We start from the raw sequence: 12,309 nt of genomic DNA on the forward strand, positions 1-12,309 counted from the left end.
AGACATGCTGGTAAAAATTTGGTAAAACGGATTTCAGTTTCCCTGGATTAAAATCACCGGCCAAGAGAAACGCCGCCTCTGATCTGTAGAGATCATCTCCACATTTACTCTCCATCCCACAGCCTCCCTCCCTTCCATCTTTCTCTCTCATTCTCTCTTTCTCTCTGTTTCTCTCTCTCTCTCCTCTCTCTCTCTCTCTCTCTCTCTTTCTCTATCCATCCCCACCCATCCTTCCCTCTCTCTTTCTCTCTCTATGTCTCTCTATCCCGCGCGCATCTGCTAACAGGAAGGGACTGAGCATTACTAATTTCATTCATCTACCTTCACCTATCCTCTACCAATGGTGCCTAGGATTGCCGGGGCTGGGCAGATCGGGATTATGCAGTTGCTGCAGTCAGTGCTTCATCTCCCAGCCCAGGCCTAGCAGCCATTGGAGTCTCAGTCTTCACAAACTGTCGTCCCAGCGTTCTTCTCACCGTTACTGTTACAGGCTGAATGTAGTTCTCACTCTTTAATTTGAGGTCTTGAGTTTCGTAGGCCAGCTATCACCACCACGGAATACTTTACCCCTCTGCTATTTCGTATGGATCCATATGATCATTACTAACAAAGGGCATCCATCCCTCCCTCATCCATCATCATCATCCACTATCATCCACTCATAGCTCTAGAAGCCCTGTGAGACTCTCAGTTGGCCTGCCTCCGCTATGCTCCCTCAGCCTCCAGTCCTCACCATATGAGAAGTTGGGTAATTGGCCATGAGAGCTCCCGTAATGGGGTGCCAGTGGATGTTCTAGTTATAGTACATTAATGAGATGGCTTTTATTTTCCCCTTCATATTAAACAGACAGGTCAGACTCTTCCGTGAGTCCCCTCTCTCTTCTCTCTCTCTCTGCTGGTCTGGAGTTAAGTATGGGAGCAGAGATGTGAAATGGTACACCACCATACACACAGCTTTTCCAGACAGGAAGCCAGGAGAGGCGAAATGCTGCTCATTGCCAGAAATCTACTGTGCTCATTGTCTCATGTAGATGTATACAACACACCACCACACACACACACACACACACCACACACACCACAACACACACACACACACACACACACCACACACACACACACACACACACACACACACACACACACACCCACACGACACACACACACACACACACACACACTCATTCTCACACGTCAGGAACCTGCTTTGACATTTGTAACTGAAGACGTCCAGCTATATTGTTATCAGCTTGCCAGATACCATCATTCTTTCTTTTTCAGACGTTATTCAGACACGTACTATTCACTCAGCTGTAGACAACTTCCTTTCTAAATACCTAAAGGATATATATTAGCCTACACGGGGCTATGATAGCTAGTATTGTCTGTAAAAGCCAAATGTTGGTTCTTGGCGGTGGCTCAGGCCAGGATTTAATGTATGTACCATACTGTGAGAGACTGTATTGACTCAACCACATGGTACAGAACTAATATTGATGATTTTCACACCATCTGGTGAAGTTGAGCCACGCAGGCATTCCTTGCACAGAGAATGTAGAGAATGAGATATCCACACATTTTCCCCACAGGCTTTCCAAATGACATTATTGAAACAGTCATGTAGTCAGATCAGTCCCAGACCAGTTTACAGAGTTACTGAGCTCACRTCAGGTCCCACCTACTGCAGGTGCGTAACATCTAGAATGTGTCGCTGTCTCCTGTTTTAGGCCGCCATGCACCTGCAGATGCCCCAGACCGGAGGGAGGGCTAGCCGCGCGGCCCAACCAAACGATGTGTCCGAAACACTGGGACTAAAGGTGGGACGTGGGTCTGGGTCAGGTGCCCATCACTAGCATGGGCACGTCTGCCTGCCTGCCTGTCTGCGCCTGAGCCTTACCTTTATGGGCTGGGGAGACCCACTATGGGACTCAGCCAACATGCCATGCCTCTGTCTCTCTCTCTCTCTGTCTCCCTGTAGGGGAGGGCTGTGCATGTCTCCTGACCCCTCAGTTCTATCTGTGCTCATTCTGTGTGTCTTGAAGTATTTCTGTCTTTATCAGTTGAATTGTCCCACTCTGTTGGTTGTCTAGTGAAGTGGATCGCTTATCTCCTCATGGCGAAGCATGTCTTCTCTAGACCCTGTCCATTTTTTGTTTCATCCATCATGTTTGTGTTGTCCGTTGCTCTCGTTGTTCATCTGTCCATTTTTGTGTAAGCCTCACTTTCTGAGTGCTCTCTCTCTCTCTCTCTCTCTTTCTCTTTCTCTTTCTCTCTCTGTTTGGTGAACTGATTTGTCAGTATTTGCGTTGCCTGCTTCTTATGCATGAGAGAGATGGAAGCCCAGCATTTTGTGATTTGCTACACAAGGTCACAGAACATGTTGATACAGTACACAATCAAATATACATGTTTTATTTGTGATAGATACATTAGTAACTTTCCTCTCCTCCTCACATTGTCTTGTCACTTGTCTTAGAGGGCACAGAATGCCCCACCCTCCATTCCTTTACCCCCCACCCATCCTCCTTCTGTAGGAATGCGGGCCAACCCCTCTCACAAATCTCACACGGTTAATGTCTGACCCTCTCACACTGCAGCCCCGTTGGTTCAGGACAAACACCAGCCGACTGTGTCCAACTACTAAAGCAGAAAGGAAATAATAGACCCACATAGCTGAGCATTACTTGAATGTTTGTGCTCTCCCACCATTCGCAGCACAGGAAGGAACTCTTAACCCTTTGAACGACAGGGCCATTATGTTTTCAGCCTTATGTTTTGAATGTGTTGCATGCAACACTTAATCGTCTGTAGGGTAAAATCTTTCTTAAAGGTTTAAAAACATGTTCAGAGTATATCCCTTGGCACATGTAACCGTTGGTGACTTGGAGCACGTCAACATCTGGCATCTCTTGCAGGGAGCTGCCAACACCTTCAGATTTACATGTGCCGTTGATTTTAATCAAAGGTGAGAGGGAATCTCATAAAGGTGCACGTAGGAGCCAGTGGAGAATAACTTTGGCAAGCACCTCACTTTCTCCTGCTCGGGTGTTGACGGACAAGGACAGAGATGTCTTCGTCTCTGCTCCCCTTCTTCCTCGATTGAAGAGCGAGCGTTTGGGGGATTTGACTTGTTCTGGTTTGTGGCAAGGCTACGGGGCATGTCATCGCATGCCATTGGCTGTTCCCACCCGCAAATCCAAATACCTGCCAATCACCTTTCAGTGCTGTGGATAGGGATGCCAGGAGTCATGAGCATCAGTCATCCAGCCTCCATCCAGGAAGTGTTTTCACTGAGCAGGATTGCAGGTGTCAGCGGCAGTAGGGGTACATAAACAATTGTAATCAAGAGGGGATGAGAGACATTTGGCATAGGAGACATTTTTGTGCAGAAAGAACAACCTTTGACGCATTATTCCCCCAGTCCTTCTAGTGCACTATAGATGGATTTAGAAGAGTTGAATTGAGAGTTTTTTTTCTGTATGAAGGCACTCTCATTATTCTATGTTTCATCCTCTGAAACCACAATGCCTTATAGGCCCCAGAGGACCTACTGGAAACATATTGCACTGCCTCATTTTCCCTCCACTAGGGAATTACTGTGACATGATGAAGAGCACTATGAATGTATCGCTTTTTTCTTATGATTTTTCTATTTCAGGAATACATATGGCATTTGGAGCCGGGCAAAGTGGAGTCTGGGAAGGGAAAGTGCTCCTACGACCCAAAGCTCAACAGCGTCTCAGCTTTGATCAGTGAGTATCATCTACACTCGGCCACATGGCTGGAGAATGGCTGGAGAGGTCCCCAGTCCAGTCCAGATCATCCAGTTCGTCCCCATGGCTCACTCAGTGACTCTGAGGGACCTTGAGGCCATGTCCCCTGTGTACGCCTCCTTTTATTTCCCACTACTAAAAATGGCCACCTCCTCTATCCTCAATTCAATGGCCAATTTTGTTTTTGGCACACTTAAAAAATGTTTTAATGCCTAAGTTATGTCCAGACAGTGTCCTTTTCCATTCTGTGCCTATTTCCCACGAGATAGATCACAGTGGAATGGTCATCTCATCTCTCATGATAAAATCATAAGGCATTTTGCTTTGTTAGGATTGAAAGAGCTGTGGTCAGTCTGGGCACATACCACTGGGTTCACTGTTTTAATAAGCAAATCCTTTCCATCGTGGTTTCGTGACTTCCAATGGAAAAATACCAAGAACATATTCACATGATTTGTTGTGGTCATTTACCTTCATGAGAAATCCAATAATTTGCTATTCCAGCTAGGAAGGTAGCGACTATGATTTACCTTTGGTTGCCATTATATCATTAAACTGTATGGAGTAAGGTGAGATAGAATGTAATGTCATTAAAATAGTTTGGGGATCGGGTTTAGCATGAGTAAGAAAAGAAAAAGAAAACAAAAAAGGGAAAGTGGGAAATTTGAGCATCATTTTTTGGGGTGGTCAGCGTCAGTATCAGCTGATTTACATGGCATTATCACAATGCACAATTAATGAGTATTGTCAAAAAGAAAGAGTATTATTAGCCATGTGGGTACAGCGATTGGACGTAATGACATAGTCATAGTCAGTCTGGCCAATACAGGGTGAAAACAACAACAATCAAACCTGATGTACAGTGGCAAGAAAAAGTGTGAACCCTTTGGAAATTCCTGGATTTCTGCATAAATTGGTCATAAAATTTGATCTGATCTTCATCTAGGTCACAACTATAGACAAACACGGTCTGCTTAAACTAATAACACACAAACATTTATACGTTTTCATGTCTTTATTGAACACACCGTGTAAACATTCACAGTGCAGGGTGGAAGAAGTATGTGAACCCTTGGATTTAATAACTGGTTGATCCTCCTTTGGCAGCAATAACCTCAACCAAACGTTTTCTGTAGTTGCGGATCAGACCTGCACAACGGTCAGGAGGAATTTTGGACCATTCCTCTTTACAAAACTATTTCAGTTCAGCAATATTCTTGGGATGTCTGGTGTGAACTGCTCTCTTGAGGTCATGCCACAGCATCTTAATCGGGTTGAGGTCAGGACTCTGACTGGGCCACTCCAGAAGGCATATTTTKGGGGAAATCTGTTGAAGCCATTCTGTTTTTGATTTACTTCTGTATTTTGGGTCGTTGTCCTGTTGCATCACCCAATTTCTGTTGAGCTTCAATTGGCGRACAGATAGCCTAACATTCTCCTGTAAAATGTCTTGATAAACTTAGGAATTCATTTTTCCGTCGATGATAGCAAGCTGTCCAGGCCCTGAGGCAGCAAAGCAGCCCCAAACCATGATGCTCCCTCCACCATACTTTACAGTTGGGATGAGGTTTTGATGTAGGTGTGCTGTGTCTTTTTTTCTCCACACATAGTGTTGTGTTCCTTCCAAACAACTCAACTGTAGTTTCATCTGTCCACTRAATATTTTGCCAGTAGCGCTGTGGAACATCCAGGTGCACTTTTGCAAACTTCAGACTTGCAGCAATGTTTTTTTTGGACAGCAGTGGCTTCGTTCTGTGGTGTCCTCCAATGAACACCATTCTTGTTTAGTGTTTTACGTATCGTAGACTTGTCAACAGATATGTTAGCGTGTTCCARRRATTTCTGTAAGTCTTTAGCTGACACTCTAGGATTCTTTTTAAACCTCATTGAGCATTCTGCGCTGTGCTCTTGCAGTCATCTTTGCAGGATGGCCATTCCTAGGGAAAGTAGCAGCAGTCTGAACTTTCTCAATTTATAGACAATTTGTATTGCCGTGGACTGATGAACATATAGGCTTTTAGAGATACTTTTGTAACCCTTTCCAGCTTTATGCAAGTCAACAATTCTTAATCTTAGGTCTTCTGAGATCTCTTTTGTTCGAGGCATGGTTCACATAARGCAATGCTTCTTGTGAATAGCAAACTCAAATTTTGTCAGTGTTTTTTATAGGGCAAGGCAGCTCTAACCAACATCTCCAATCTCGTCTCATTGATTGGACTCCAGGTTAGCTGACTTCTGACTCCAATTAGCTTTTTTTAAAAATCATTAGCATAGGCAGTTCACATACTTTTTCCAACCTACACTGTGAATGTTTAAATGATGTATTCAATATAGACAAGAAAAATACAATAATTTCTGTGTTATTAATTTAAGCACACTATGTTTTTCTATTGTTGTGACTTAGATGAAGATCAGATCAAATTTGATGACCAATTTATGCAGAAATACAGGTAATTTGCAAAGGGTTCACATACTTTTTCTTACMACTGTAGATTAGCCAAAATAAAAGGTGCTTAATATGGGAACGATTACAACTTAGCGCTCTCTCACAATTAGAACGATTACAGCTAACGACAAAAAGGGACAGTGGTGGTCGCTGCAGCAGGGAGGAGGGAGAGATAATGGGTGCTAGTCACACAGTCACTCGCTTTCATTTTGTTTAACACAGCGCAGCAAGTCTGAGCCCGGCCCGCCACAATYAAATCAATTGCGGTCGGACTACCTTTAGTCATTTGTGTGTCTTAATTATTTAATCAAACAGTGTGCTTAAAGCAGCAGACAAGCTCAGTGCATATAGTTGATTAGATTAAAACATATATGGAAAAATACACATTTAAACATTTTGACCAATCGATTGGTCAAAAGAATAGATGACTCCCGGACGACCGGAGAAAGGCCTACATCCATTAGTATAAACAGACAATAATGAACTGAAAGTCCCGTACCTTCAGTGSAATGTCTCCAAAAAGTGTTGTGGTTTGCTAGCGAAGCCAGTCTCAGCCAAACTAGCCAGTGTTTTGGCCAGCTAGTCGGTGGCAACTCAGGGCAAACTTTTTCGGCCATAGTTTTCCAGGTCTTCTACTCCCCAGTGGATCTTTCTGCAAGTTCCATGAATCTGTCGGCCTCCAGGGCAGAGTGCAGCCACACCACTTCTCCGTTTTGGGTGATTCTCAGCTGGGCAGGGTAGAGTCGGAGGCCACGTTCGTAGAGCTTGGACATGGCGTATTTGAGCTCAGCCCTCCTATTAGTGACCTCAGGGCTGTAGTTCTCATAGAAGCGTACAGTGTGCCCATGGTATTTCAGGGGCCCCTTCACCCGGGCAGTCCACAACACAAGGTTTGGTAACGGTGGAAGCAATCAATGACAGTGCGAGGCTTCCGGCCTGGTCCAGGCTTCTGAATGAGGCTGTGGTGGGCCCTGTCTAGCTCTGGAGGAGAGGGGGAAACATCTTCCCCTAGGACCTCCACACAGTCGGCCGTGTTTGGCTGGGGTAGGCTGTCATTGTAAATAAGAATTTGTTCTTAACTGACTTGCCTAGTTAAATAAAGATTACATTTWAAAAAAAATGCATTTCGATGTCTCTTCAGCTTTTCGCATGTCGTTTCTAGTGTTTAGACCCTGCCTGAGGTATTTTTAAGCAGCTGCTTCAAGGTCGATGATCCGCTGGCCTTGAGAAGTAACTAGAGTGTGAATGTTGTCCAGTTTCGCATCCATTCTAGCAAATTAAGTCTTGAATCCTTCAGCTATTAAGACAACATTTTTCTCAAGTTCAGGGGCAATGCCCGCCATTGTTACTTGCCAATGCAGTTTCTCTTGCACGTCAAAGTTAGATCTTAGTGAGGTGGCCTCTGGTTTGGCAGGTTTTGGCAGTTTAGGCGTTTTCGATTGCCACAGGTATTACAAAACTGCCTTTATTGACTCTAGTTAGTACATACTAGTAGTTTAGTTGTTGCTCCGTTTTCCCTGAGCCCCTGTTGTCCTGTTAACCCCACCCTTGAGAACTCCCCGTAGCTGTCAAATGCATGCTGAGACACCTGCTGTCATATGAGGCCCAACCAGCAACTGAAGGACCAACACCCAGCCTCCCCACTGACTAACAAGACTATGGTCCTCCTTCTCTGTACATAACTTTAAAAGGCCTGGTTAGTGGCAAACTGTGCAATCTTCCTTATGTATGATTGTGTAATATAATGTGTGTTGTTCATCTGTYTTTGTCCACATTATGTGCTAAAGATGTCTTTTACACAGGCACCGTGATGATGACAGTCTAAAGATATGTATCTGGACGTAGGGGATGGAAAGCCCTGAGGTATTGGGCACTAGGGTCCTGTCAGGGGACCTGCCAGGGACTAAAGGTTTAATTATAGGGGTGGGGGGTTCTGCGTAAGGAGAGCCTCAGTCCTTCATGCCAAGGGTGTGGCTGGCTTTATATCAACGAGTCAAAAGTATTTGGCTCAGCCGATTAATCTCTCTCTCTCTCTCTCTCTCTCTCTCTCTCTCTCTCTCTCTCTCTCTCTCTCTCTCTCTCTCTCTCTCTCCCTCTGTCCCTCTGTCCTTCCGTCTCTCTTTTCCTTTTCTCTCAGATGGTGAACTCTATGCTGGGGTCTATATTGACTTCATGGGAACAGACTCTGCCATCTTCCGTACTGGGAAACAGACCGCCATGCGTACAGACCAGTATAACTCCAGATGGTTAAATGGTAAATAAATAAATGGCTTCTTTGGCACTCGAGATATGTGTTATACAAGAGCTTGTCTATGCTATTAAGACTACTGTGCTGTAATTTATGCATGGGATGGCACGAATTTGAAAGTACCATTTGTCAACATGTGACCCGAAACTATTGAAAAGTTTAATAATGTTTATGTTTACAAAATCTAATCCTTTATTAAACACGAAATGCAGCCAGTTTGTAAATGATATTAACCAGATGTTCAGGGAAATGAATCTCCTCCTAAGCTTCTCTCTCTCCTTCTCCCAGACCCTTCCTTTGTCCATGTGCAGCTCATCCCTGACAGTGCAGAGAGGAATGACGACAAGCTTTACTTCTTCTTCCGTGAGACGTCTGCTGAGATGGGCCAGAGTCCCGTGACTCAGGCCCGCATCGGTCGGATCTGCCTGGTGAGCACAGCCTCAGAATGGAGTGTATTAATAATGAGGCCACGTTCACCTCAGAACTGTCAAATAACAAAACATGTGACATGCACAACATGACAAATAAACCCTAGTTTCATTAAGAAAGGGAAAGGAACYAGTTTTGTTGGGACTTTCTGGATGTGGAACTACTTGTGTTAGTCTAACACTAACTCACTGAAATCCACATGTCTATTTAACCTTCCTGTGTACAATGCCTGCCTCTGTCCATGAGATGGTACTCTGACCTAAGACCCCATGATCCTCTGACCTCTCCTGACGGGTAGTCTTAAAAAACTCTAAAGKACGTAGTATATTAGGTATTCAGTTAACAGCTTGGTAAAGTTCAGAGCCTCTAAACCAGCCCAGCAGCCCTTCGACATCAGTATTCTCTAGTGTTTGTGGTAATTAACCGCACACTGTCTTAATAAAAGCACGGCCCTGACCTTCTACYCCAGAGCTACAAATTGAGAAGAACAGCAAAAACTAATAACAGGGAATGTGTTTGTCCCTGTAGGGTAAACTTGGAGCTTAGGGTGCATCTTTCTGGGCTTAGCTTACAAACATGGAGAGCGTAGTGTTTATTCAGTTAGTCACCGTGCTCCAGTTCTTCCGCAGCTCACCACTGTGTTTATTTGAAAGGGTGAGGCATTGACCCTGCACACAAACACTCATTCCCCTCTCAGTGTTTTTTACACTGGTCCCCAGGGATGCTGTTCTATCATTCTCACGTCCATACACATCTGGATGCTCTTAATGCCGTTCACTTTATTGGCTCTATACACTCCTCGTACCCCAAAACATGAACAACTGTACAGCGTACTTGCTCTAAAAAAGTACAAAGTTTGTGAAAACAATTTCAAATCCCGTTTAGGGATTTATTCCAAATACATGTGTAGAAGGTAGTGTGCAGTATGTACAGGCCTACAACTGTCGTGTGGGTATTAAAATGATATATGTGGTGAAAACAATTTGTTACAGCAATATTTTTTAAATATATGACATGGCAGTGTGTTTTCCCCTTCAAAGTGGAACGTGCTTTAAGGAGAATGTGTTGGTTAAGGAGGAGGAAACCTCTAAATCACATCTACTGGAATTTGGCCCTGCTCCATGACAGATGGGAGAGGCTCTAAATAAGAGGAGACAGTGTTTACCATCTCATCCCCCCACAACTAAGCATTTCTCAACGTTTTGCAGGGCCGCTTTCAAAACCGGCCTGCTTTTTAAAATATGTACAATGTATGTGGGTGGCTCCACCTGTTTGTTTTTGGTGGGAAGACAGAGGATGTGAGTGTGTGTGTGATGAAGACTGTGTTTTCTCCCCCCTCTTCCTCCCCCTCTCTCTCTGCAGAATGATGACGGTGGACACTGCTGCCTGGTCAACAAGTGGAGCACTTTCCTGAAGGCACGGCTCATCTGCTCAGTGCCGGGGGCCGACGGGATTGAGACGCACTTCGACGAGCTCCGTGAGTTCTCCTTCCTCCCCTTTACTGTGGTTTCATCCGCTATCCACATCAAAGTAAGGAACGAGGAACCAGACAGCCTGTTGAATATCTTGAGGTTTCTGATTGGTATTAAAACTGTGTCAAATAGAGACCAGTTAAAAATGATGGTGGTGGAACTGACTCCAGACCAGTTGCAGGGGTGGGCAATTCCAGTCCTCGGGGGCCTGATTGGCGTCACACTTTTTCTCCATCCCCCACAGCTGATTAATCAAATTGCATTCTAACTGAAGATCATGATTTGTTGATTATTGGAGTCAGGTGTGTTAGGTGGGGCTGGAGCAAAACTGTGACACTAATCAGGCCCCTGAGGACTGGAAATGCCCACCCCTGATAGAGGAACTTGTTGGTGTTGCCTGTCTTTTATCACCCTGCTTGCACTATCCACCCAGGCTCATCTAAGGCCAGTTTTAGCTCTGCATACCACCACCTGACAAGTGCCTGACTACACTGCTGTGCACTGCGCTGCACTGCACACAGCCCAGTCTCTGCCCCATATGGCAGCCTCTTCCATTACACAACCTCCTCTCAATCCTCCTGTGGCCCATACGGCATGCTGTAATGGGAATTGCGCACACTCCGGTACTATAGTTGTTATTTTCTTTCAAGATGTCTCAAACAAAAGGCTCCTTTTTCCTTGCTGTGCAGTAAACGGTGTCTGGGAAGCACTCCCATCCTGTAATAGACTGGATATGAGGGGCTTGCTGCCTCATGGCAGACAGATCAAGTAGCCAGGCAGGACTGTCAAGTCCATTGCCATGTCTTTCTATCTCTGTCTCACTGCTTCCAAATAGAATGTTGGAATGATAAGAGTTCTGATTATTCTATGACCGAGCCTACAGTAGACAAGTCCGAACCTCAAGAATGAAAAGCTTGTGTTACTTTCTATTTGACCTCTGTTTTTAGTCCCAGAGTGCGCTCTTGCATTATGCCTAATTGAACTACGGTGTAGGTTATGGTTGATTCATTCTGCTTGCGTGTGCATTAGTCTTGCAAGTTTTTTTCTCTCAGTAACGTTTCCATCCAAAGTTTTTATGCGAGTTAAGTCATACCGTGAATATATTTAAAAAATCACTACAGCTGCGATGGAAACAGTAAGTTTCTGTACAATTTTATAAATGCCGACAGATCATTTGTTAGTTCAACATGGTCGGTAAAATTAAATACGCGAGAAATGGCGATGGAAATGCCTTTATCCACAAATATTGATATAACAACTATCATATCGAAGTCAACTTGGAGTCACGATGACATGGTCTGTATTCCTCCCACTACGACTCGGGAAACCATGCAGTCTATTAGGCTAAATATGAAATAAGTTACAGAGAATTTCACAGGATGGTGAAAATGCACAGTGATCTTGATCTACTTTCCAATAATGGGGGGGGGGCAGGACCAACTTCTGGAAACCCTGGGCTAGAGCGCACATGCCTCGTCCAGTAGGCACATTTGCTATTTAATGCAACARTTTTTGTGACTAAACTATTGGTAGAGTTTAAAATGCGATGGAAACACATTGAACTTTAGATTTTTATTAAGTACATGGAAGTGAAGAAGTACATTTTGTGTGCACTACGTCATCACACACTGATTCTTTATCTGCARCAAGTCCGTTTGGTGGAAACACACCACTGGTTGGAAAATGCACATATTTTCTTTATGCAGATTTTAGAATGTTTGCATGAAAATCTGCGGCGATTGTATGGAAACCTCGCTACTGGTGCTATATAACCATTTTGGCCAAGTAAATGAAAGGATATCCAAACCGTGAGCAGCGTACTCTATGGTTATAAATTACTTTGTGTCTTTATTAGTCGGCTCATTGTTGACACAGGCATGCCGTGCACACTGGGTTTAGAGGAGTGTGGAGAGCTGGCACTGGTTCACATGTACAGTGCAC

General features: G+C 44.4%; 1 protein-coding gene across 4 annotated transcripts in view; it reads left to right on the forward strand.

Annotated features, from left to right (window-relative positions):
* sema3fb (sema domain, immunoglobulin domain (Ig), short basic domain, secreted, (semaphorin) 3Fb) overlaps nucleotides 1-12,309 on the forward strand; it is a 94,182-nt gene that overhangs the window by 66,708 nt on the left and 15,165 nt on the right. For 2 of the 4 annotated variants that reach the window (XM_023996192.2, XM_070445549.1), the window contains exons 6-10: nucleotides 1,728-1,817; nucleotides 3,659-3,752; nucleotides 8,357-8,473; nucleotides 8,756-8,895; nucleotides 10,259-10,373. In XM_023996192.2, coding sequence (XP_023851960.1) covers nucleotides 1,728-1,817; nucleotides 3,659-3,752; nucleotides 8,357-8,473; nucleotides 8,756-8,895; nucleotides 10,259-10,373 — 556 coding nt within the window. The remainder of the gene's footprint in view (nucleotides 1-1,727; nucleotides 1,818-3,658; nucleotides 3,753-8,356; nucleotides 8,474-8,755; nucleotides 8,896-10,258; nucleotides 10,374-12,309) is intronic. The other 2 variants (XM_023996194.2, XM_070445550.1) reach the window with 1 other exon arrangement.

This window comes from Salvelinus sp. IW2-2015, linkage group LG11, assembly GCF_002910315.2.
Source record: "Salvelinus sp. IW2-2015 linkage group LG11, ASM291031v2, whole genome shotgun sequence".
Classification (NCBI taxonomy): Eukaryota; Metazoa; Chordata; class Actinopteri; order Salmoniformes; family Salmonidae; genus Salvelinus; species Salvelinus sp. IW2-2015.